Source organism: Perissodus microlepis, chromosome 16 (assembly GCF_051167445.1).
Source record: "Perissodus microlepis isolate ML-2025 ecotype Zambia chromosome 16, ASM5116744v1, whole genome shotgun sequence".
Taxonomy (NCBI): domain Eukaryota; kingdom Metazoa; phylum Chordata; class Actinopteri; order Cichliformes; family Cichlidae; genus Perissodus; species Perissodus microlepis.
This window is the reverse complement of record NC_140476.1, coordinates 6,520,858-6,545,260: the sequence shown is the minus strand read 5'-3', so window position 1 is coordinate 6,545,260 and position 24,403 is coordinate 6,520,858. Positions and strand designations below refer to the sequence as shown.

At 37.2% G+C, this 24,403-nt stretch overlaps 1 protein-coding gene across 2 annotated transcripts; it reads right to left on the bottom strand.

Moving 5' to 3' along the window:
* Nucleotides 1-229: 229 nt before the first annotated feature.
* On the bottom strand, nt 230-23,118 carry stat4 (signal transducer and activator of transcription 4). Of its 2 annotated transcripts, none has more exons than XM_084907780.1 (24): nt 23,051-23,118; nt 22,764-22,948; nt 19,416-19,551; nt 15,196-15,294; nt 13,598-13,690; nt 13,432-13,510; nt 13,258-13,343; nt 12,991-13,142; nt 12,178-12,336; nt 10,293-10,385; nt 10,147-10,206; nt 10,017-10,037; nt 8,588-8,681; nt 8,428-8,472; nt 7,411-7,494; nt 7,224-7,322; nt 6,496-6,631; nt 3,923-3,975; nt 3,638-3,732; nt 2,679-2,815; nt 2,306-2,497; nt 2,154-2,199; nt 1,951-2,056; nt 230-1,137 (listed from the first exon to the last, which is right to left on the bottom strand). In XM_084907780.1, the coding sequence occupies exons 2-24, from the start codon at nt 22,889-22,891 to the stop codon at nt 1,114-1,116; spliced, it is 2,217 nt and encodes a 738-aa protein (XP_084763906.1). In that variant the 5' UTR covers nt 22,892-22,948; nt 23,051-23,118; the 3' UTR covers nt 230-1,113. The 2 variants fall into 2 exon arrangements, with proteins under 2 accessions (XP_084763906.1, XP_084763907.1); XM_084907781.1 differs by having other exon boundaries at nt 8,588-8,678.
* Nucleotides 23,119-24,403: the final 1,285 nt, after the last annotated feature.

Genomic DNA, 24,403 nt, shown 5'->3' with positions numbered 1-24,403 from the left:
CCCGCTTCCATGTTACTTTTCTTTAAACTAGAAGTGGCTATATTTGGATGAGAGGATGGGGAGCTGAGCTTTCAGCTCACAAGTTTCCTCCATTACTCACACAGGTGTAACTCACAGAGACAGAGTCCAGAGGTCATATTCTGGGACTCGAAGGAGTGGAAATGCCGAAAAGACATTTAACACCTGCCTGTGTCTGAACACACCTGTCAGTCAAAGCACCAAGATTTACTTTTTATTTTGGCATTTTTGATCTTCTGTAATACAAAGTTGTACTTTTTAAGTCAACATATTCTTTAAAAAAAATGTTCAGCCATGCTGTTGCATAATAACCTGACTGTGGTCAGAGGTTCACACATACAGTAAATCATCTGATTAGGAGTAATGGGGATTCATGAATAACATGGTATAAATAATGATTTATTCTTTATGATAATAATTTCTGAGCAGCAGCAGCAACACTGGGACATGGGCTCTGAGAGGACACGTTATGGAGACACCTCAGCCGGTGTTTGTTTTTTGTTTTGTTTTTTGCCCGAATACAGCCTCACCCTTCAACAATCACCGAGAATCACGTGATTCTCCAGAAACGCCGTAAGTAAAAACCGCCAAGCAGCTGCAGCTGCTACATGCCGACGTCTCACTTCCTACTGCTTTCGAAATAAAAGCACAAAACCTCGGTGCTGTTTCAGTGAGGTGGCCAGCAGGGGGCAGGAGAGCTGAGCGACTGTGTGAATGAGTTTAAGACAAAGGGAATCAAAACACTGCGTGTATTTAACTTTTTTGCCAATAACAAACAGGTGAAAGACACAGATGCAGACATAAAGTATCAAAATAATGTCAACTACAAAAAACAAAAACAAACAAAACAATAAACACATGTTCAGATTGATTTATATACAATTCATTTCTTATAGAAAAACATGACGGAACATTGAAAATATAAAAGACACAAAACCATCATGACACAAAATTTTCTTTCATAGACAAGAACATAAAATATGCTTTAAAAACACATTAACCACAAACTCTGTAAAAACAACAGCCTCATGGGAGTCACGATATTGACAAAGGATTCAAAGAAGCTCCAGATGCAAATGTTTTTTTTCCCTCTTTTTACTCTGAATACGGAGAGCTCATCTGTAAACGCAAAAAGAAGAAAAATATTAGCGGCATAACATCGGGAAAGATTCAACAAATTCTAAGCTTAACCAAAAAGCAGTCTTCCATTTCAGCAAGGCTGATCAGAGGCAGTCTTCAATTATTTAATCTCAGCCTGCGATCACAGGTCAACAAGAAATGTAATCTGATTACAGTCAGACTGTCGGCAAACACAAAAAACAATTAAACTCCATTTAATCCAAATTTAAAATCCTAAAACATTGACTTCATGAATATTCACATCATCTCATGTGAGACAACTTTCCATCAGTGTGATTGATTACAACACAACAATTCATCAATCACTGATCAGTGTGCCATGTTTCAACAGTGTTTGCAGAAATGTCTCTGCACTGTTCACAGTCTCACAGTTAGGAACACAGAGACTACAGATTTTATTCTGAGCTGATAATAAATCTGATGTAACTGTCGTCTCAGTCTTTACGCTGAGGAGTTAATGATAATAAAAATGCTTGCTTTAAATACAGAAAATATACAAAACCCAGATTTTCAGCGTTTGTCACTTTGGTCCTAGTCGCAGTAATGTGTAATCTCTAACTTCTGATCTTTTATAGACTATGTTGACTTGAAACAAGCAGAATAATGAATTTACTGTTTTTATTATGAGGTTTCCAGAAGTTTTCCACATTTGACCTTTTTCTATTTTAGCTCTACTGCACAGTGCGATAAGAGTTAAGAGTTATAAGACACATACAGTGTCTTATTCATTTACAATAATAAAGTGCATATTATTACCAGTATTATCCACTAAGTACAATAATGTAAACTTACGGTGTCGATGTCGAAGCACAGGTGCTCATTGAGCATGTCAAACTCTCCAGGTGTCATCGGGGGCTCCGGAGACTGACACGACCGCGGGGTGGTGCTCGCGTTGGAGCTGAAATACATTAAAAGAGACATTAAAATCCATTTAGCCTGTTCTGAAATTCTGCTTAAAGTTAACTGAGCTCGACTTGAGTGAAATATGAACTCACCGCATTTCTGAGATGGGGATCAGGGTTGATGGGATGTAAGGATGCACTGGAAGTTTAACAGAGGTTTATATTAATATTTAATTAGACCTGAGAATTAGCCTGAGAGTTTCCCAGCAAAAACTTGAACACTTCACCTCATAATCAGATCTTACCTTTGCTGGGCTGGCTGTTGTAAAGCCGCCCGAATGCCTCATCTTTGGGGATGTCGGGGTAGAGGAACTTGAGTGGGTTTTCGGGGACAACCCCGTCTGAGATCACTTTGTAGTCTCGAATGATGTCGGCGAACGGAAGCGCGCTAAGCCGGTTTTTAGTGTAAGGCTCCACAGAGTTAAACTTCACCTCACCTGGTGTGAAAAGTTACTGTTAGCAAACTTTGTTGTCCACTGTCAGCAAAGCAAGTAAAACCGCACAGATTTTCTATCAACAAAGTTTATTTAACGGTCTTATCATAGTTAAAGGTTGGGTATACATTTGGATTTTATTACCACACGTGGTCTGATGATGTTGGTTTATGGGAAATCTCACCGTTATCGCCGTGCTCCACCCAAGTGAAGGTGATTCCGCCGAGGTGGCTCTCGCTGAAGCGTAACAGGAACGTGCCTGGCTCTTTGTCCTTCAACAAAGCTCGCTCCATCTCTTTACTCACAAATCCCATGATGTAGCTGCGGAGGCGGTGAAAGACAAAAGAAATGTAGGTTTTTGGTTTCAGCCGGTGAGATCTGTTGTCCAATTTCACATTTTAGATCTGCCATTCATACGAAGTTTATCCTAATGCATTTTGAAGCTGCACATTTCTAAGACAGGGTTGTAGTCTGCAGGTTATATCTGGCACCTGCAGACATCCATTGATGCTATTTTTTGGGATAAAGCCTTTATAAAGGCGTCTAAATTTGGCTGACATACACACTTGAACTCATAATAATTTCTGTTGATTTAAACTCTAAAAAGACAAGAAATCCTCCCAAAAAACCTTAAAAATTCAAAAAACCTCTAACTGCTAAAGCAGCAGCATTAACAATAAATGTAAGCATTAATTACCAAATAGAAATGTATATTTATGCCACATTTTGTTTTCATTTAGTTCTGTATTTATTCATCTGTGTATTTACTTTCCATTTGAGTTTCCATGTATTTGTCCTTTGCATTTCCTTCTATGCAAATGAGGGCTTAAACTTGTCTCTGATTGGTTAACACCAGATGCTGTGCTCACAGCAAGAACGCATATTGATGTTAATAAATTTAATGAAAATTAATTTTATTGTAATGTAATGTTAAATATATTAATATTTTATAAATGTATCTTACTGTTCTGTCTTTCCCAACTGATGTTGGCAGTTTTGGTCCTTCATATATGTTAATGCTAGCGGTTCATGTATCTAATAGCCCTTTCATCTTTTTGTGGAGTTGTTTTTGTTTGTTTGTTTGTTTTTAGAAGTTGTCAGATTTTCTGTTTATGATCTTTTAGCCGGGACACGATGACCTACTTCTCATTCCAGACCGGCAGCAGGTGCTTCTTGATGAGCTCCAGGATCGAGTCGAGCCACATCCAGAAGCTGAACGGCTTCCCTGGAATATTCTCCTGTAGGATTGGAAGAAAAGAGAGTGAGAACCTTCTCGGACTTTAAATTGAAATTAGATACGATATGGGATAAAAATACATGACCAACATTAACAACACAGCAGAAGGTTTTTTGACTGCCACTAGATGGCACAATAACACAGAAAATAATGGTACTATGCCGCTCATGCTCATATTATCCAAAACTCACCTTGGAAAACTTGGACCAGGACACTTGATAGTCGCTGCAGGAGGCATGCTGACCTACAGAGACAAAGAGAAACTATCATAAATGGCCTTCCCAGGAAAACAAGGTCAGCAGCTTTTTAGTTATTCTCTGAACTTGTTTTAGAAAATTCTTTGAACTCTGTGAGCAGCAGCACTACTGTACTAGTGTGACCTTCCCCGTGTGGGCATAAAGTGGTTTTACTACAGTTTCCGAGACAAACAGCATGTTGTCATGAAGCTTTGAGGCTTTGAGGTACGAGTTCTCATCAACAACAAACCCACCGAATCAAAACGCAGCGCATGCGCAACGGCCTGTCATGGTGCCTTTTTCATAGGCTTCAATAGTAATCTGGGAAATTTCAATAAAAGGTAATATATCTTTCATCCTGGAGCTTATTTATCTCATAGCGCAGAGTCCGTGGCATGATAATGCATATAAAAACCTGGAAAAATGAATCCTGTGAGGTCTGAGTAATCAGCAGTGATTACTCTCCCACTAACTGGATCCTTGATTCCTCTCTCCTGACTCGGGATTCTATTACGTTAACAGGATCCAAAGTCGGGGGACAATTTGGCTCCCAGCTCTTTTGGAACAGTCTCCTCTGGCAGCGATGAAATGCTCCCAGCACTCCTCCAACAGCTTGGGATACTTTCTCAAAATTAACATCTGATCATCCATCAAGCTCAATCAGCGAGAGATGCCCGCTCTCCAAATTCACACAATGTCCCCCATTTTGATTATTTGTAGAGTTCAGAAGCGAATGCACTTCCTCAAGTGTGACTTCTATCCAGTGGCTGGGAGAAAGAATCACTGGTCACCTGCAGGTTAACCTGTCACCATCTCTTCCTGCCTATGTTACATCCCGGTAAAGCAAAATTATTAACCAAACAGGTTAAGGAAAGGAAAAGGATGTTTAGCTACAATAAAGATGAAAGTACAGAACCAGTGTGAGAGAGAGAGAGATCTCAGGTTTTTTTGGGTTTTTTTGCCTTAATTCATTTATATTCATACAATTTGATATTTTCACACAGTGGGATGCTGAGCAGACAGATCAGGAGCAGGCGATATACAGCGGGGTGTAAAACTGCTGCCCCCTTCCTGATGTCCTTGCGTTTTGCATATTTATCACACTTAAATGTTTCAGATTATACAACTAATTTAATATTAGAGAACACAGCACGAGTAAAATATTTTAATGTAAATGATTATTTCATTGATTAAGAGAGAAGTTATCCAAACCCACCTGGCCCTGGTTGAAAAGGTGACTGCCCCTTTTGTTAAATTGTGATTAACCACATCGTTTGGAAAGCAAAGTTTAGCGTCACTAAACAGACTCAGGCCTGATTACTGGCAGACCTGCTGAATCAAGAAATCACTTTAACAGAACCTGTTTGACAAACTGAAACTAAATACCTCAAAAAGCAACTTATCATGAGCAAAATGAAGACTGGGGTGGCCTGCTCAAAGTCCTGACCTGAATCCAATTGAGAAGCTGTGGTTTATGCTGGAAAACCCTCCAATGTGGCTGAACTACAACAATTCTACAAAGATGAGACAACTTCCTCCACAGTTATCAGGTTTAGGGGGCAATCACTTTTTCACACAGGGTCATGTAGGTTTGGATCTTTATCCCTTAATAATAAACACCCTCATTTAGAAACTGCGTGTTTTTAGTTGTGTTATCTTTGTGTATTATTTGAATTTGTTTGATGATCTTAAACATTAAAGTGTTACAAGCATACAGAAAACAGAGCATCAAAGAAGCTTCAGCTTCGTTTTTAGCTTCTTTGATTTGTTGGGATCTGATTGGGTTAAAACAAAACAAAAAAACAAAACAAAAAAACAAAACAAAAAAACAAAACAAAAAAACAAAACGCTGTTGTTCATCACCTTTAATGCTACTTGTGGTCTTTTAGAGTGATTTGTTTGACTGATCAGACCAAGCTCCCTGTTGTTTCACGTGAAGTCTGGCTCAGCTTGAAGAAAACGTGTTTGCTTTATGCATAAACTTGAGGTTGAGCGAGTAACGGAAGTGGTCAGCAATATATAAGAACAGCCACGCTGGAAGGGTGATCCACTGGATTTAAATGAGGTAAGGCTTTTCATAGACCTGTTCTCAGAACTTTCTGATCGCCCCTCAGAGTTTCTCTGCTATGCTGACTTTGACTTTATAGCTGGACCAGTCTGATACTTGGCTCGAATAACATTTCTGGTTCTTCCCCTTTTAAACTGAGCGACTTTCTGGAGTCTCTGCACCACCTACATGCTTGAATATCTCTGCTGGCGTGTGGTTTCACAATGACAGAGGTGTCGCTTCACCCTCCATAAACAAGTAAACACTCTCCCACCTCTCTTTAGATGTTTCTGCCTTCAGCTTTAACTTTCTGTCCTAATTAGCTTGTTAGCTTGCAGTTGTCTTCTTAAGTATAATATTTTACTGTTTGCTGTGTTGGAAGACGTTTTTCCAGGTTAACGACTTTAAAGCCACATTTTTTTATTTATTTTTTCTTAATCTTCAACCTTTGCGAAAGAACAAAACTAAAAGACAAACATACCAAAGAGCTTTTCTCCCAGCATGGTGAGCTGCTCTTTGTTGAGGCCTCGCCCGGCAAAAGTGGAGAACTGCCAGCTGAGGACCTCAGAGAGCTGGCTCCAGCTGGCCCGAGGAGGGTTCCCAAAGAAAGCCAGGTTCTGTGGAGGAAGATGGAGAAGGTGAGGGAGGCTGTGAAGCATAAAAAATGAAAACAAACATCTCCAAAACAGCTGGAGAACATGAGCTACAGTTACAGAAGAACCAGAGTAAATGGAACATCAGCAGAATTTGTTGTCACGCTCTGGAAGTCAAAGACTTGGAATTTAAGTCAGTTTTCTTCTTGTTTAGCAGTTTTTTTTAATGAACTGATGTTAAACTCAGGAGATGGGGGTGAATTGCAAGATTTATTTGTAATTTATGTCATTTTGATGCTGTTAATCGCGCATCTGTTTTGGGAAAACCAATTTTAGAGACTTGAAAAATGCAGAAATGCCCTGTGAAGATCCGTACAACAGAGGTCGACTGAAAAAATAAAATCTGTGTTTCTTTATTTATTATTATATTTTATTTTAAAGATAATAGAAATGAATTTATAAAAACAAAGGCTTTTAACAAAGATGTCCAGGTGTGTTCAAATAAGTTGAGCTGAAAGTGAGCTTATGTTTGATTCAGCTCAACTTATTTTATTTAAAACTTAAACTTTCAAATGAATGAATTTTCTGTTTTTAGAAGAAGTCCAGTATGGCTCACCCTCGGCTCATCAGTCAGGAGGTTGTACCACATGACGGAGGCCCAGCCTCCAGGCAGCTGGCTCACATTGGAAATCACAACGAGCGGCAGGGAACACGTCTAGAAAATAAAAATAAATATTAGTAAATTATTTTGTAAATGAACAGCGACAAAAACAAGTTTGAAATAGATCTGCTCTGCCGCTGACCTCCAGGTCGATGGTGAGGCCCTGCACCGTGAAGCAGGCCTCAAAACTGAGAGAGTGAAGTTCTTCTGTCACAGAGAGCAGGCCCTGAAAAATAAAACACTGAAACATCAACTGGAGTTCAAAGGCAGATTCATTGAATATGATGCACAAATCCATATCAAGCAGCGTTAATGGTCACTGCGGAGGACAGAAACTGCCAAATCAAGAGCAAATGATGCAATACATCAATTAATATGTCATCAAATACATTAAATATTAATTAAACCGATACATTAAATAATTTACAAACTATGGCACTGATAGTTTTGCTTCAATATTTACTTACCTTTGTATTAATTCCCTAATTTATCTACTTTCCCATTCAATGTTTACATTTATTTAAATGTATTAGTTACATGATGTATTTCTGAATCAACCATGAAGCAGGTGAAAAACTGTCCCAGTGAGACACTTTTAGCTGTATTCCTTTAAAATAAAAGTTGAATTAAAAAAGTTTGCAGAAATAAATAGGGTGAAGAGACCAAGGGGAAATAATACATGTATGCTTAAAAAAATAATAATACATGTAGATACAGGCAAATGAGGAATAATGTAGCGCATAATGCATTCTCCTAACAGGAAAAGGATCACTGGGAAAAGACACGAATTCTTTTGGGATTGTGTCATGAAGGGCATCCAAAAGCAGCTGAAAATCAATTTAGGTCATATTTTATAAATGAATAAGACCTATATAGATTTAAAATAATGATTTATTTACTTTAGAAATACAAATACACACAATACACTGCAAATAATAAAAATATAATAAATAAAACAGAAAATTTTATGGGAAGAAAATACTACAAATAGTACAAAAAATGCAAAAGAATACAAAAAATATATATATCAATTTACATTATTTTTTAAATAAAACAAATCCCTACACTTTTTGTGGACTTCATTAAATATGAACTTATTTACAGAGTCTCTTTTATTTGGCAGTTTTCGTCCTCCGTAGTCATCATCTACATTTCTTACCTCGTTCCCTTTGGTGCCGTTGATGTATTTCTTCTCTTTCAGCTGCTGTAAAACACAAACTCTGAGTGAGATGACTAAACACCATTTTAAATAAATGGTTAAAGGTTCAATGAAAGAACCAGTTAAACAACTGTCAACATTTGTTAGAGTTTTGTCCTACCAGATGTCTGAACTCCACTGAGAGGCAGCCGTTTGAGTAGTCCTCAATGTCCATAACTTTAGTGTTGTTGGTCAGGATAAAAAACTGACGACTTCTAAGGAGAAAAGGAGAAAAAACTTGATTTTCTTATCAATGTTTACCAGCATCCATCTATAAGATGGACTTAATTCAGAGGATGAAGTGTTTGTGGATTGTTTTAGACAATAACATAAACCATATTTAAAATCTGTATGTAGTTTTCAAAATAAAACACTCCACTTATTTTACTGTATAACATTATATATAATCTGTCAATACATGTATAAATCTAAAACAGAGATTTATAAAAGAAAACCAAGCTGATTACATTTCGCTGTAAAATTTTTGTTATAATTTGCGGATGAAATCTTTAAAGCCCACATATCTTTATGGATTTTTGAATAACTGACAAGTCAATAAGTTATAACAAAGTCAAGTACATGTTTCCTGTCTTCCTATTTCCTATTGCTTTTCCTGTCTGTTCCAGTGCGCGGTATCAGGCTAACACCACCAGAAGGTGGCAGTAAACACCAGCTGTTTAAACAGCAAAAATTGAAGAAGTGCTACTTCTATAAAAGTGAAGTCCAGGCAATTGGTTCTTAATGAATACGGAGTATTTTTGCTTTGTATCCTACTGAGAACCGAGGAAAAAAGCAAGAGAACAAGTAAATCTATCACGGCATGCCTGTATTCATTCACATCTCAGAAAACATTCTCAATCTGATGTCGTCACTTTTCTTTTCTTTTTTAATCCATTTGCTTTCAGTAAACTCCTGGTGTTTACTGCCACCTTCTGGTGGTGCTTTTAAGGTGACTTTAACCCAATACTATGTTTTTTCTGCATCTGGTTTTACAGGAAGTTAGACGCAAAGTTCCCCCGAGGTGCATGTTTGGTTTCCAAGTGCTTTTTTAAACCATATTTACACCTGGTAACGACAAACAAATAACACACCAGTGAAGCCATAAAACAGGAAGCTTTTGGGCTGATTTCGCCTTTTAATCTTTATAAAGTTTTTACCCCCTTACAGACATTTCATTATTTTTTTTCCAGTCTTGAATTTGTATGATGTTAAATCAGAGTGGATATCCCTGTATGAATACCTTAGGCACAGATGCTCCTCCCACCTGCTATTCAAACCTTTTGCTTTTAAGGGGGAGCCTATCAGAAGTTGTCTTAAAGAGGAAGAAGCTAAAACAGGTTATTTCATGTAGAGAATTAAATGAGGGGGTTCTAAGGTCCAGTATTAGATAAAGTAGTATTATTTCACTAAACCATGCCTAACTACTGTATTAGAGTCCAGGCATAATAAATTTTGAAGACAGAAGCGAGCAGATTAGGTTGCTTTTAATCTGGTGCTGTTTCCTGTTCTCGGACATTTAGTAGTAGCACGCTTAGACAGTTTGTACTCACACTCTGCCCGGGGGGAGGTCCCTGCAGAAACACACAAGCACAGCACACAACATTTTTACCTTATTTTTATTCAAGCAATGAAGACAGGTTTACTGTGGGGTCCATTTAATAAGAAAATAAATCATCTTACTTGTCAAATGTTGTTTTCACTTTCAGCTGATAATCCACTTCTGGAAGTTTAACCAGGAGTCTGCAAGAAATCAGAATAAACTGAAACAAACTGTAACCCAACAGCAGAAACAAATCCTGAAACAACAAGATGTCACATCACCATACCTGACTTTGGTGGTGAACTGTACTCCAGTCTTAATGATGAGGGGTTTCTGTGGATGTGTGGGCATACATGGCTGCTTCTCCACCACAAATGAGCTGTGAAAAAAAACCCACACCTCGATTTACAATTTCACTTTAACACCCCGAGCTTGAGAGAGAACATTCAAACCACAGCTGGCCGTGTTCCTCCTCCGGTAGTTACCACCTTTCGGTTTATTGTCTAATGTGTTGTCAGAAGCTGAAGTAGAGGAGGAAGTCGTGTTTTTCATTTTTCAGAGCACTGAAAGTTGTTCTGCACAAAGATGAATTGGGCTGGGATCCCTTGCACTGCTTATTACACATCTGCATCTCCTCCTCTCCCGTGTGGCATCCCTCAAGGCTCAATCCTGGGACCACCTCTGGTTTCATTATATAGGTTATCTTTTGGCTAATAACTTAACAGCTTCAGTGATATCTAGTACCATTTCTTTCTTTCTTATCTCAGTGAATGTGTCACTAATTAATTAATTGTCCTCTATCTTACTCCTGGCAAAACTGGGGTTTTTGTGTTAGGCTCTGACAGTTTCTCTAATGAGACCCAACATTAAATCACTACTCTTATTATAATAGATGAAGCTACACAGCTGTCAACAGGTCATTAAAATCATTTCAAGCTGCAGCAGCAAAGAGATATATACAAAAAAGAATCAATAACTGTGATTCAGCATACTCTAAGTAGATTCTGCTACTCAAACTATTGCACTTTTACTTCAATTTTAGTTTTGTTTAATAAATTAAAAGCATCTAAATACTTCTTTTCATAACAGGGTTTAATTTTTTGTGCAGCTAATTTCAGAGGTGGGAAATAACGAAGTAAAAATACTTTGTTATTGTACTTCAGTAGAATTTTTAGTTATTTGTACCTTACTTGAGTATTTGTTCTTCTAGCCTTTTACTTTTACTCCCTACATTTTAAAACAAATATCTGGACTTTCTATTCTATTTCTGTTACATTTTGAAAACGGGCTTATTACATTTGGTTTGATGCATTTGAGGGGAGTTATTATTTCACATCACCGAGGGGCTTCAAACATCAAACCGATCTGAGCCTAACCAGTAACACATGAGAGGCAATCCTGTTCACGTATTAATTATCCGGGGAATTTGCATAAAAATAGGTGAAAAAGGCAAAACCATGTGCCATAGTCAGGGTTAAAGTGGGCCGGTGTTTTGTTTTGGGTTTTTTTGTTTGTTTGTTTTTTTGGCACAACGGAACGACTGCAGGTGTGCATAAGTTGGGGTTCTTCAACATCTAGCTAGCCATACAGAAGACGAGCGGCAGGTAATTTCAGTCACCCTGCAGAAAACAGAGCTTTTTTCCCTCTGGTCATGTTCTATTTACCTGATTCAAGAGTACCTTTTATTAGAATTAAAATTTAGACTGAAATAAAGTTTGTATTCCTGCTGATATTATTTTATTATTATATTAATATAGTACAAGGTTCACTTTACTTTGCATAAAAATAGGTGTTGATATGTTTTTTAAGGTTCTATAATTTTGCTTTTTTACGCTGAGTACATTTCTTAGCCAGTACTTTTTAACTTTTACTTGAGTAAAGAAGTTGAATCAGTACTTCAACTTTTACAGGAGCATTTTTTAACACTAGTATCTGTACTTCTACTTAAGTACAGAATGTCTATACTTTTGCCAGCTCTGGTCAATTTTCATGTAATCTGCATGAGGGCACAGGACATCCTGCCCCCTTGTATTCATTTCAAATTAAATATTCTCGTTCTGTGTCACCACATTTAAAAAAATAAAAATCATAGAAATACCCCCACATGCAACACAGATTTCTTTCACAAATGCTAAAGGAATAAAATGTCTTCTGCTGAGCTGTGTTGGTACCTCTTGATGAGATGGTAGATGAGATATTTCACTCTCTCTTCCATCTGAGGCTTTTGCAGGGGTATTGGGTCGCTCTCATAGGTCACCTTCACCACCAGCTCTCCCAGTTTGTCCAGCTGACGCTTGATCTGGAAAAGGCTCTGGGCAGTCAGGGTGAACCTGAGAGAAGCGAAGAATAGGATGAGGGCAGAGAATTTATCTGATCTTTATTTAACAGCATAGTGCCACCTTAAAATCCGTTACCTCTGCCCGTTAGTTACAATATACTCAATTATTTTGCTCGATAGTAAACTACTTAACAGACAACTGATAATTATAGAAGATTGTTTCTGCCACTGAAAAAGAGAAATGGCTGGCAATTAAAATAAATAAAAAAACAAACAAAAACAAAGCGTTTTTCAGTCACAGAAACAAGCTTCCATAGTAATTATACTAACGAGTTAGCTATATAGTTAACCAAGTAATATTCGTGTCAAGTTGGGTGACATATAGCATAGATTTTAGTATATATCACAGGGTGTCATATGTACTGGGAAATTAATATTCAATCTATAAATAAATATTTATTAGAAATAATGTATACATTTATTTTTTTGTATAATGAATTTATTTCAGTTGGTGTTGGTCCTCCATATATCTATATAAAAGCAGATATACAAATGGTACTTAACTATTACAAATGCAACAGATATACAACCATATGTCCTGTTTACATAATTTATTAATATTATTTTGGCATTTTTGGGCTTCCATACCAGGTACTTCATTAGCATTAACAGTAAGGATTTCTGACTTTTTGTTGGAGGTCATTACCAGCTCTGCAGCTGCTCCAGCCCGGTGAGCAGAGGACCCCCGATGGCAGCAATCTGCTGCCTTCGTTTCCAGTCCTGCAGCTCGGGGTTGAGCTGAGAGGTCATCAGGTCGTCAATCTCTTTGATCACAACGTCCATCTTTGATAAAATCTCCTAACAAAGGCATGAAATACAGTGTTTATGGCTGATCAACACACTGTGAATGAATTTTTTTATTTGTACACCTGCATATATTTTTGTCACGTTTTAGAGCTTTGCATGTGCGTACCTTCCTTTTAAAGTCAAGCCGGTTTAGCATTTCCTGTAGTCTTGTTACTTCCTGTTTCATCACGTCAGAGTTTCTATCAGTTGATTCTGACACAACCACAAAAACAATAGTATGAAATAAGACTTCTAAAATAGTAAATGACTTTTTATTTTTACAACTTGTAAAATGGCTCACCTCGAGACTGCAGGGTCTTGTAGCGGAAATCAAAGTCATCCTGCATGTCCTCGATGTATTTCACAGCCTGGTCCATCAACTGGAAACAGACATTTTTTGTGTAAAATTCATCAATAAAATTCAGCTTTGTGTTTTTTCCATCTTGTATTGAAGGTGTTTGAGTTACCTGCACGCTGCCCCTGATGATCCCAACTCTGTTGTCCATGTTCTTCTGCCTCTCAAACGCCACAGAGTTCTGCAAAGACTTCTCCAGAGGACCCTGTAAAAAAAAAACAACCCAAAAACCCAAAACCCAAAACCAAACATTTACTTATTTACAACTTTGCATTTCTGAACAGACTGTAATCTGTAATCTTTATTTACTTCTGATTTAACCAGAATCATGAAGTCCGTCTGTTGGTCCTGCTCCCACAGCATCATAACTAAGAGCTGTTGATATTAATCACACTGTTGAAATGTTCAATTCAATTCAATTTTATTTATATAGCGCCAAATCACAACAAAAGTCGCCTCAAGGCGCTTTATATTGTACAGTAGATACAGAGAATGTTGCAAATGTTGTGGCTTTGTGATTCAGGGTCATGTCCCTCCGTGGGGTTCATGTTCAATACAGTTTGTAATGAATGTTTTTTAAAGTTGCTTTTTTGCCATCTTTAGACAAGAAAACATTATTAACTTTGGGAAAATTCAGGGTGCCAGTGCATGAATAAAAAACATGTTACTCACTGGTTTTGGTCTCTGCAAACTGAAGACTTAATTAAAGACTGGATCTTCATCATGTTTATGCCTTTGAGGCATTTTTTAACCAATTATCTGAGAAATACCACAGTTTATTTTGAGGTAGAGGCTGTCCACAGCTTTGGGGTGAGTGAATATTCACCATAGTATTATAGTATTAGCACATAGCTGTGTCTGTGTACAGTTCATGGATGCAGCATGGTAATCAAGCTTTCTCAAGTTAGCTGAAAATTTAGTTAATATGTGGACTCCAAAGATGATGGATGAGCACAGTGGCTACATGCATCTTTTGTATACAGTCGATTTATTGGACATATCGTGTACTGGGACGTGTTGAATATTTTTCTGGCACATTAAATTTTAACATTGCGTGGGTAATATTTTGGGAACAAACAGCCTCTGTGCACAGAGACTCTCTAAAAGTTTAAACTCTAGCTATGAGTATCTGCATATAGAAGACCTCTTTCTTCCTCTGAAACCTGAAACCAGACTGAGTTTAAACCTGCAATAACAGATGTGTTGTGCCATCTGATGTGAGCAGAAGCTGCAAAGCATCACTGAAACGTTTTAAGGCGATATAGTAAACTTCTTTATGACTGCTTCAGTTTTTGGTCTTTACAACGTTTTTTTGCACGGATATTAGAAAGAAAAGGTGTTAATGATGTCTGTGTGCTGTGTAGTGCTGGGGAGGTAGTCCAAGGTGAGTTTATTACTCTTTATTGGCTCCAATAACAATAAAGTTATGGTGCATTAAACCCAAACAGTGAGCTAAGTGAAGCAGCAGTCTCTATGGAACAACCCAGCTTAAGAAAACAAACACAGTTATCCTGTTCACGGGAATAGAAACACTTTAGTGATTACCGTAAAAAGCCAAACACTGATTGTTGGGAATAAAGTTGGCTGGTTGGGAGGGTGGGGGTGTGAAATATGTTTTACAGTGTAGTCTTCCTGGTAGTGGCCCAGATTTACCAGCAGAGACTGTAATAAAGGGACTTTCCCTTCACTGAGGCAGACAATGTGACAAACCTGTTCTTGCATGCAGGCACTGGAGAGAATACGGCGCTCTTCCCTGAGACAGGTGGAGATGACTCTGGCCATTACAGCAGGATTGGTGGCGTATTTCAGCTACAGTGACGCAAACAGAGAAAATTTCAGTTATAAAACCCCCTGAGAAAAAACCTTCGAACCAATGATTTCTTAATGATATGATCATTTGTGTAAGTAGGCTATAAAACCAACCACAGCATGATCAATACTCCCACAGTGTCTGTTTATCTGTGAAGAAGAGATGAAAAGGAAATCCCTGACAGAGCGGAAGCCCTTTAGTTCAATAACAAAGGAATGAAGTTTAACTGGACACAAAACGAGCATTCTCCGTGAACAGCAGCGGAGTAAATAAAGTTAGATATTTGGAGCTCATCCAGGTTCGACTCTTTAAGGGCAAAGAATTTAACCACAACATTTAGTTAAATATTAGAGAACAGATTTGAGCGTGTGAGCCTCATTTATAAACATGTAAAAGTTGCATAATCAAAATTGTAGTGATGCAACTTGCACCATGAGGTTAAAAAATAAAATAAAAGAAGCAACATTAAGACAAACCTTGTTAACCTTTAGCAAATAACCCTAACTGAGGATTATTGTCCACTAGAAACCTTAGATTTCTTAAGTAGGGATAGACTTCAGGCCTCAAATTATTATTTTTGTTTTAAATTGCATTCCATATCTATGAGTGCCACATTTATTTATTTCTCCATTCCATCTACGTTCATTCACTCATTAGCATTTTCTCCTTTTCTTCAAAGATGTATTTCTTTCATTATTTTCTTAATACATTTCTTTTTTGCTTTTTTATGAGGAAAATCACAGACTTATGCAATGACATTAATCATTAAAATAAGAAATTTAAAGTAAGTAGAATCAATAGAAACATATATTGTATAAATAAATACCCACATTTATTGGTTTTAAAGTCGTTGATGGCCTTTTGATGTTTTTTGGTTTGTTTTTTTACATTCTGCGCTTTACGTCTTCCATAAAAGACCTACACCAGTGAAAAAATTATGAAGCTAAAAACATAAATAAATAATATATAAATAATTAAGAAACAAATTAAAAGAGGAGCCAAGTCATTACATTACACTACCAAATCTTTTATTTCTGTTTTTATTGTATTATTCTTTAATGTTTTTGTATTTGCTAAATATTGATAAGTGGGATTATATATTTTGTTTCTGTGCCTTTAATGACATATTCTTTTTTTTGTGAATTTGGTATTCTAATGATGCCTTTAATGGTATATTCATTCATTTTTTAAAAATCAACTTATTTTTGATTTTGGCAGTTTGGCGCCTCCATACATTCCTGCCAGATGCCTGTATCTTTAAATCTCTTTATTTTTAGACTATATATGGCTAATATATGCGGCAGAAGCCACAAACTTTCCGAAGCTGCATATCGGCCTCTACATACATTCAAATGCTCACCAAGAAAAGTACAAAAAACTTCTTCTGGAGGAAGAGGGAAAGTTTGTCTCGCCTTCAGGTGTGACTAATATTTCATCACTGTAAGACGACAGACTGAGGACGCACAAACGCACACACACACACCTACACACTCAGTCTTATGACAGCAGCAGTGATGCACTGGTATCCTTTCAGAGTTTGTACCGTTCACCAAGCTGACCTACATTATTCAGCAAAAATTCACTATAAATACTTCTCCTGCTGTTATGGGTACTCTACAGTCAAACCCAACACTCCTGACATTTTCCCTCAGCAAGCAGCGAAGGTCAGATTAAAAATGTGCGCCTACCACTGCGAGGGATTTCCCCTCGAAGAAAGACCCTGCGCGAACATGAATGGAAGAGAGATTCAAACATGAGCTAAAATCTCTCCTCTGTTACATGAACACATAACAACAACAACAACAAGCCACAAACACCCTCGACTATCGCACAGGAGTAGCTACTTCCTCTAAGAAGTGTTGACACATAACACATATACATATTCACAGGAAGCAGCGGTATGAGCCTCGAGGGTTCATTCTGCAAGAGGTATCTGTCTTTCTTCCAGAATAAAAGCGAGTGACGACCACAACCGAACTTCCTGAGAAGCTCCTCTGGCAGAATAGACATCCTCAAAGGGTTCATCGACAGAGAGAATAACTTAAAGCGTTTATAGACAACAATGAAAGAAAGGAATTCAATGTGCAAAAGCTCTTTACTGACTTCAATTGATTGAAACAGTAGCAGCAAAAACAGGAGCTGCAGCTTTCAGGCAGCACACAAACAGAAAGCTGCACATTTACAGCAATTCCCAACTCGTGAGCACGGCAATTATATTTTACTTCCCTTTCACCTCAGGCACATGTACACACCACGAGGCTACTTCTCCAAATTGAGGACGCTTTAATGACAACAGTTCAGGGAGTTCACGGCTGAACGCTTTCTCTCAGTGTGTGGATAAAAGTGCACAACAATAACAAGAAGCCACGGGCAGAGCAGCACCATAACCTACAAGTACTGAGCAAAGAATCCAACATGACCTCTTTTCTGAGCTGTACAAACAAAGGAAACTCATGTAGAAACACCACAAATAAGCTGCTTAATCTGGACTGCCATAAATAAACTGCAGCTAATTACGAACTTTGCATAATTCCCACAACTCCTGAATACTTTTAAGTCTGCAAACTTCAGCTAGAAACTTCTTCTACAGATTTGCAGCTTGGCTCGAGTTGAATCCATGCTCACAGTTGTGGCTTCAACAACAAAAAAAACAAACAAACAAAAAAAGCCTTTTCTTCAAATGTAATCACACTGCATGAGAAATGATTAGCTTGCATATACTTCCTCAAAAACATCCTGGAGCTCCACAGCCTGCGCTGAATCATGTGATTTATGTAAAACTATCAGACTGATCAGGATCATCAGATTTGCTTTAATCAGCATGACACAAACATGAGTCTGATTTTAGATGCTGTGGGGCTCTCTGCTAGCAGCTAGTATTCTTTAGGTCTGATCAGTTGTGCAGAGAGTATAGCTCTGTACACTTCACAGTCCATTCTGCTGCTTATATCAGAAGTGACATCATCAGTAAACATAAGTGACACGTTCCTGCAGCCATAAATGCCCATGCCCACACTACCTCCACCATGTTTAACAGATGTTATACGCTTCAGATCAGATTTCTCTCCTTCTCCAAACTTTTATCTTCCCTTCACTCTTGTAAGACTTTATCTTGGTTTCAAAGATTTTTCTTTCAGGACTCCAGAATCCGGCCTGCCTTACCACAGACCTCACCTGGCCATTAAGTCATCAGTCAACTGTCCAATTACTTTTGAGACTCTAAAAATATAACGTGTGTATAAAAATAGCTGTACCTCCTACACAGTTAATACAGAAATTGTTAAACCCCTTGAATTAAAGCTAAAAGTCTGCACTTCAGTCAGCTCTTAACTGTTTCATTTAAAATAGTTATTTTTCAGTAGTTTTGAATTAATATTCATTTATTTAAAAATATATATTTTTGGCAGTTTTAATCCACTATGGATAACAGTAATATTAATATTAAATAACAAACTCAAATTATAAAAATGTATTAATTATTTTTGGCAGCCACCATAAATAATATTAACTAGATAAATCACTATTAATTGAATATCAGCATGTATTATTAATATTTTTTGTTTCAGCACATTAATTCATAATTCAAGTCATTTATTTATGTTAACTTTTTGTATTTTTGTCATTTGCAATCTTCCATATATAAATACCGGTACCTAACTAACCAGCTTTTCCTCCATATGTGATTTGAAACCCATATCTTTGTCATCTTTCTGCCATCACCGTGTGCCAAACGGTCTCATTCACTGCTGTGTAAACATGTATGTGACGCTTTAAAAGCACGTGTTGAGCTTTTATCTTTTGTTGAGCTTTATCTCACGTCGTAGTAAAAATCTCACCTGTTTCTTCTGTAATATGTGTCAATAGAACTGTGTGAGTAGAGCATACACACTTCCTCTATTTACACTACATCTGTCTGTCAAGGCTGCTTTCCAGTATGGGGCACATTAGGGTGGCAGTTGTTTTTGTCATCAGTAAGTGTATCATGTGAGAAAACAAGCATGTAGCTTCTAGCCTGTCCTAGAAAACAGGAAGTCTAACAAATGTTTGTGTTACAAAGGCAGATCTGAAGTGCTGAGGTCTCGGCTGAGAAATTAGATGTCTGGGGGAGAGGTGGACTCACTTGCAGCTGCTGCTGAATTATTTTCATGTTGTGTCGTTGCAGAAAGTTCTGCTCCTGCGAGCGCACCCTCTCCAGCTGGGTCAGCAGGTTGGTGAAGAGCACGCCAGCCATCGACTCATCGTTCACCGCGGTGTCCCTAAAAGTATACAGAGTGACACATTCAGGAGATTCAGAGCAACAAAACCTGTGAAGAACAAAGAAGTTGCTTTACCACCTACCACAGGCCTTCAAGCTGGCAGTAGTTAAACTGTTACTTAAAAAGCCATCTTTTCCACATATCACTGTCTTAGCTAATTATAGGCCAATCTCCTACCTTCCTTTTATCTCTAAAATTCTTGAAAGAGTAGCTGTCAAACAGCTAATAGATTGTTAAATCCAGAATCAAATCTAAAAATCTACTGCTACATACAAGGTCTTGAATAATCAGGCCCCATCTTATCTTAATGACTTTAGAGTACCGTATCACTCCATGAGAGCCCTTCGCTCTTAGACTTCAGTCAGACCAGTTGCAGCAGATGGCTGCCCCTCCCTGTGCCTGGTTTTGCCAGAGTTTTCCTCCTCTTAAAAGGGAGTTTTTCCTTCCCACTGTTGCAAAAGCGCTTGCTCACAGAGGTGAGCAAGTTGTTGGTGTTTACTATGCATTATTGTAGGGTCTTTACCTTACAATATAAAGTGCCATCGGGGAACTGCTGTTGTGATTTGTTACTATATAAATAAAACTGAATTTTCTTCCAATAAAGGGTTGGAAGACAATGGATAGGCTGCGCTCACCTGCAACCACCATGGACAGGTGCCAGTCTGTCATAGGGCTAACACAGAGAGACAGACAGCCATTTACACCTATGGGAAATCTAGAATCACCTGTTAGAAGTATGTCTTCTAACATACAGTTAGAAGACATACTAACTGTATGTCTTCGGACTGTGGTGTGGGAGGAAGTCAGAGTACCCAGACAGAACCCTCACAGACACGGGGAGAACATGTCATGCCCCCAAAAAACCAAAAACTGCAGTTCCTTGAATGATCACTGAAGCCAGACTTCAAGAGTAAGTTTGTCTCCTTGGTTTTTCTCTCTTCTCATGCCGATAATGATGCCGCCACTGCTATGTACCCTTCATGGTAAATGGTAAATGGACTGGTTCTTATATAGCGCTTTTCTACTCTTCTGAGCACTCAAAGCGCTTTACACAACTTGTGCATTCACCTAAGTGCTTCTAAGTGCTTTCTAAGTAGCATTCACACACATTCATACTCCGATGGATGCATCGGAGAGCAATTTGGGGTTAATATCTTGCTGACTAGGGGAAGCCAGGAATTGAACCACCAACCTTCCGATCAGTAGATGACCTGCTCTACCGCCTCAGCTACAGCCACTTTCATTCTAGTACTTAGGGTGGGAATTCCCCCTGCAGTATTCTCATGAGCAATAGATGTCGCAATTGAGACAAAACTTCCACATTCGCACTGGTATTGTCTCTTCAACCCAGCAGTAGCACAATGGACCATTTTAAAGAAATCGACAGCTGCAGGACCGGCTGACACAACACCAACATGGTGGCTTGCTACAGCAGATGTGACATCACTTAGGCGTACAGCGCCGTTCGCAAGGGGATGAATGGCGACATAACAGGATCCTTCTACTCCCAAGTTAAAAATCATAGACTGTATTTAAAAGATAAACGTAGCTACCATTACATAACCTATTTATTTCTGATATATGCATTTCTAGACTGAACTTAACCAATAATCTTTGAGGAGAAAAAGGTCTTTTAAGTTTTGAAAACAACAAGAAACATGTAACTTTTCTTTGTATAAGAAAAAAAAAAAAAGAAAACTATGAAAAATTATGTCTTCAATACATTTCTTGGACTTTTTAAATTTTATTTTTTGTGGAATAAAACTCAAAGGTTTGTAGCCTTATGTACATGTTATTTAGTGAAGGAATGGAAGAGCCTTCAGGCAGGTTCTCTCAGATCTGCCCAGCACCATTGAAAAATGTACTTTAACTCAGACCACAATCATTCCTAAATCCTGCTGAAACCGAAAACTAAAAGCATCCATTTACTCTCCTTTTAGCTAAAAGCAAACACTCTGTGGGTGATAAATGATCACTGTTCTCTGACTTTGTTTGCAGCTCGTTGATAAGGAAGAAGGTGCAGCTACAGAGGGTTTTTCACTGAAAAGAGCTTCCTGTAGGAAATGAGGTCTATGACGTGAAGTTGTGGGCTGTAAAACCAAGAAGTCATGGTTTTGATCAATCAGCTTCAACTGAACAAAAGTATAAACTCATCGATTTGAACTCAGCTTTGTCAACATGTTTTTGATGCACAGGTGATCGTTTATGTTTGCACAAACTTTCACTGAGCTTCAGAAGACGTCTGGATCAAAACCTCCTGCTTTTCTGGATTTAAATTTAAAAAGCCTAGACCCATTAAAAACATAGATATCTATACACTTAAAATATTTGATAGACAATATTTCTGTCTTATTTTGGTTCAGAACTATTACATAGGATTATTTCCTTGAATTATTGCCTCTTCTATTTATTAATCCATTTTAATTTCAAGTTACTCATTTCTAAATTATTATTTTTTTCATCATTTTGCCTTGCTCCATTTTTCCTCAAGTATTTTTCTTAAAGAATATTTATTTAGACATTTATGCTTTATTAAACAAATATAAACGGCTGACATTGTGAGTGTTTATGGAGGTGATTCTTTGCTTGTTTGCCAGCATATTAACACCAGACTCATATCCTAAATATATTTTCATATACTTATTATTTGGTTATCTTTTGTCTTATGTACAAGGTTATTATAGTTGACTAAAACTAAAATAAAATGAATAAAATAAATATTTGAGTTAACTGAAATAAAATAAAAATATGCATTTTATTGACTGAAGATGATAACTCTATGTGACTGAGTCATGGGTTTATTTTGTACTTACATTACAAAAAATAAAACTGATACTAAAACTAAACCATCCCCACCCTTTGGAAGCAAACTACAACTTAAGTTAAAGCACAAATAAAAACTCACTTATATAAACTGCTATATTACAATCATTACAAAGAAAGAAGAAAGAAAAGACAGACATATTTGGTAAATAGTAAATAAATAGTTCACAATACTTTGATAAAAAAGAAAAACATTAATATTACATGTTGTGTACCTAATTGCATAATTATTTATGTACTAAGTCATTAATTTGTGTATTTAGTTAATGTTAATTTTGGCAGCTTCAGTCCTCCATACCATGTGGTCTTTCAGCCTATGAAGACAGCTGCCTTTTTTTGTAATACAGACTTTTTTTTCCACACTTCTTTGCACATAGATGAAGACTCACCAGTCCTGAGACTCGATCCAGCTGGCCAGCCCCTGCCTGATGTCCATGGGGAAGTTATCGTCATACAGGTAATCCACCTGTTCCAGGAGTCTGATCTCCAGCTGTTGAATCTGCTTCCACTGGCTCATGATGCTGTGCCTTCGGACACCACGCGATGCACACGCCCGTTATCACCAAAGAGTGCTCTAAAAACATGAATAACATGTTAAATATCATCTAAAATTACGGATTATTTATTGTATGTAATTATTTGATCGTTTAATGTCGCTTCTCCTCGTGTTTGTTACCTGAGATGTTTCCGCGCTGCCTTCCCGTCAGCTTTCATCTACCATGTGCACTTGTTTCCCTTGCGTTGACTTTCGTTTTTTATATGTGCCTCTCAGATCAGGAAGCGACCTCATTTCCCCTCAGTGGCTGTTCTCAGGTACTCAGAAGGCCCCTCCTCCTCCTGCCAATCACACACTCAGAATGATCCTAAACTTTTAGACAGGTAACAGGTGCAACTAGAAAAATGATACTGTAAGGTTATATCAAGAAACAGACTAAGTTAGAGAAGTAGCTGAAATGAATGCATCATATTTATCTCAGCTGATTACATAAATCTTTAGATAGGTAATTAATGATCAAAAATTACTTTCAGCTAGATCACAAAGTAATGATAAACAGTCTAAATGACCAACCAAACATAATGGATAAACCATAAACTGATGAAATCAGTGACTGTAAACAAACTTTAATATAGTAATTTATGGAAGTTTGTTTGCACCAGTTCTGAGTTATGTATCTTAGAATTTCAAGTTAACAGATAGCAGAAAATATGAATTAATATAAATTTTTTTAAAAATGGTGGAAACAAGCATCTATAGGCAATTGTTGAATTACACTAGCTAGGTTAAATTATGAGTTAAAGGTCATAAATAATTTTTGATAAAAGTATGACTAGCTGATAAACTGCTTGCTAACACTTTGCTAACATTAAACCATTATGTTGCTTTTGGAGCTAGCAGTTAAATTGGCATTATGACAAAGTATCAAATTAAATTAAATTACTAGAAATGTTGATAGGTTTTGTTAAAGTTATACCAAGTGGTTAAGCTGTCTAACACTTTTAACTGACAGTTGAAATGGTTAGCTAAACGCAATGGGTGAACCATATACTGTAGCTAACTTTATCTATATTCTTAGGCAACATTTGACATTTAAGATTATTATACCAATAATAAAATAATTTACAAACCTTTTTTAAAAAAAAGAATCAAACAGTTCAAAACACAATTAATGAGCCATAAATGTGTTTTGATTTTGATTCTGCTGCAAAGGCAACTTTTTAAATACCTTTGTTAGTAGCTAAACTAACAAACTAAGAGTAACACAATCGATAAACACCTGTTATATTAATAGCTGAGACTGTTAACTAAATACAGTACATAAACCACAGAATGTATATCTTTAAATATATTGCTAATTTAAATCATAAATTAAAATATGTGTACTTTGCTAAAGATACAGTTAGCAGTTCCTGTTAATTTTTCCATATTATGTACTGGGCTATATTTGTCAGGGGCAAAATCTTAGTACATTCATTTTTTTAAATCAATTAACACTTATTTTATTTTCTGTCTTTACCTTAATAAGACATT

Excerpts from the sequence above, each read along its gene's own strand:
- stat4 (XM_084907780.1), bottom strand. The coding sequence starts at position 22,891 with ATGAGCCAGTGGAAGCAGATTCAACAGCTGGAGATCAGACTCCTGGAA. Across the intron at positions 15,295-19,415 it reads TAATTCAGCAGCAGCTGCAA|CTGAAATACGCCACCAATCC; the intron begins GTGAGTCCACCT and ends GCGTCACTGTAG. Across the intron at positions 8,682-10,016 it reads GACCTCCCCCCGGGCAGAGT|AAGTCGTCAGTTTTTTATCC; the intron begins GTGAGTACAAAC and ends TTTTCTCCTTAG.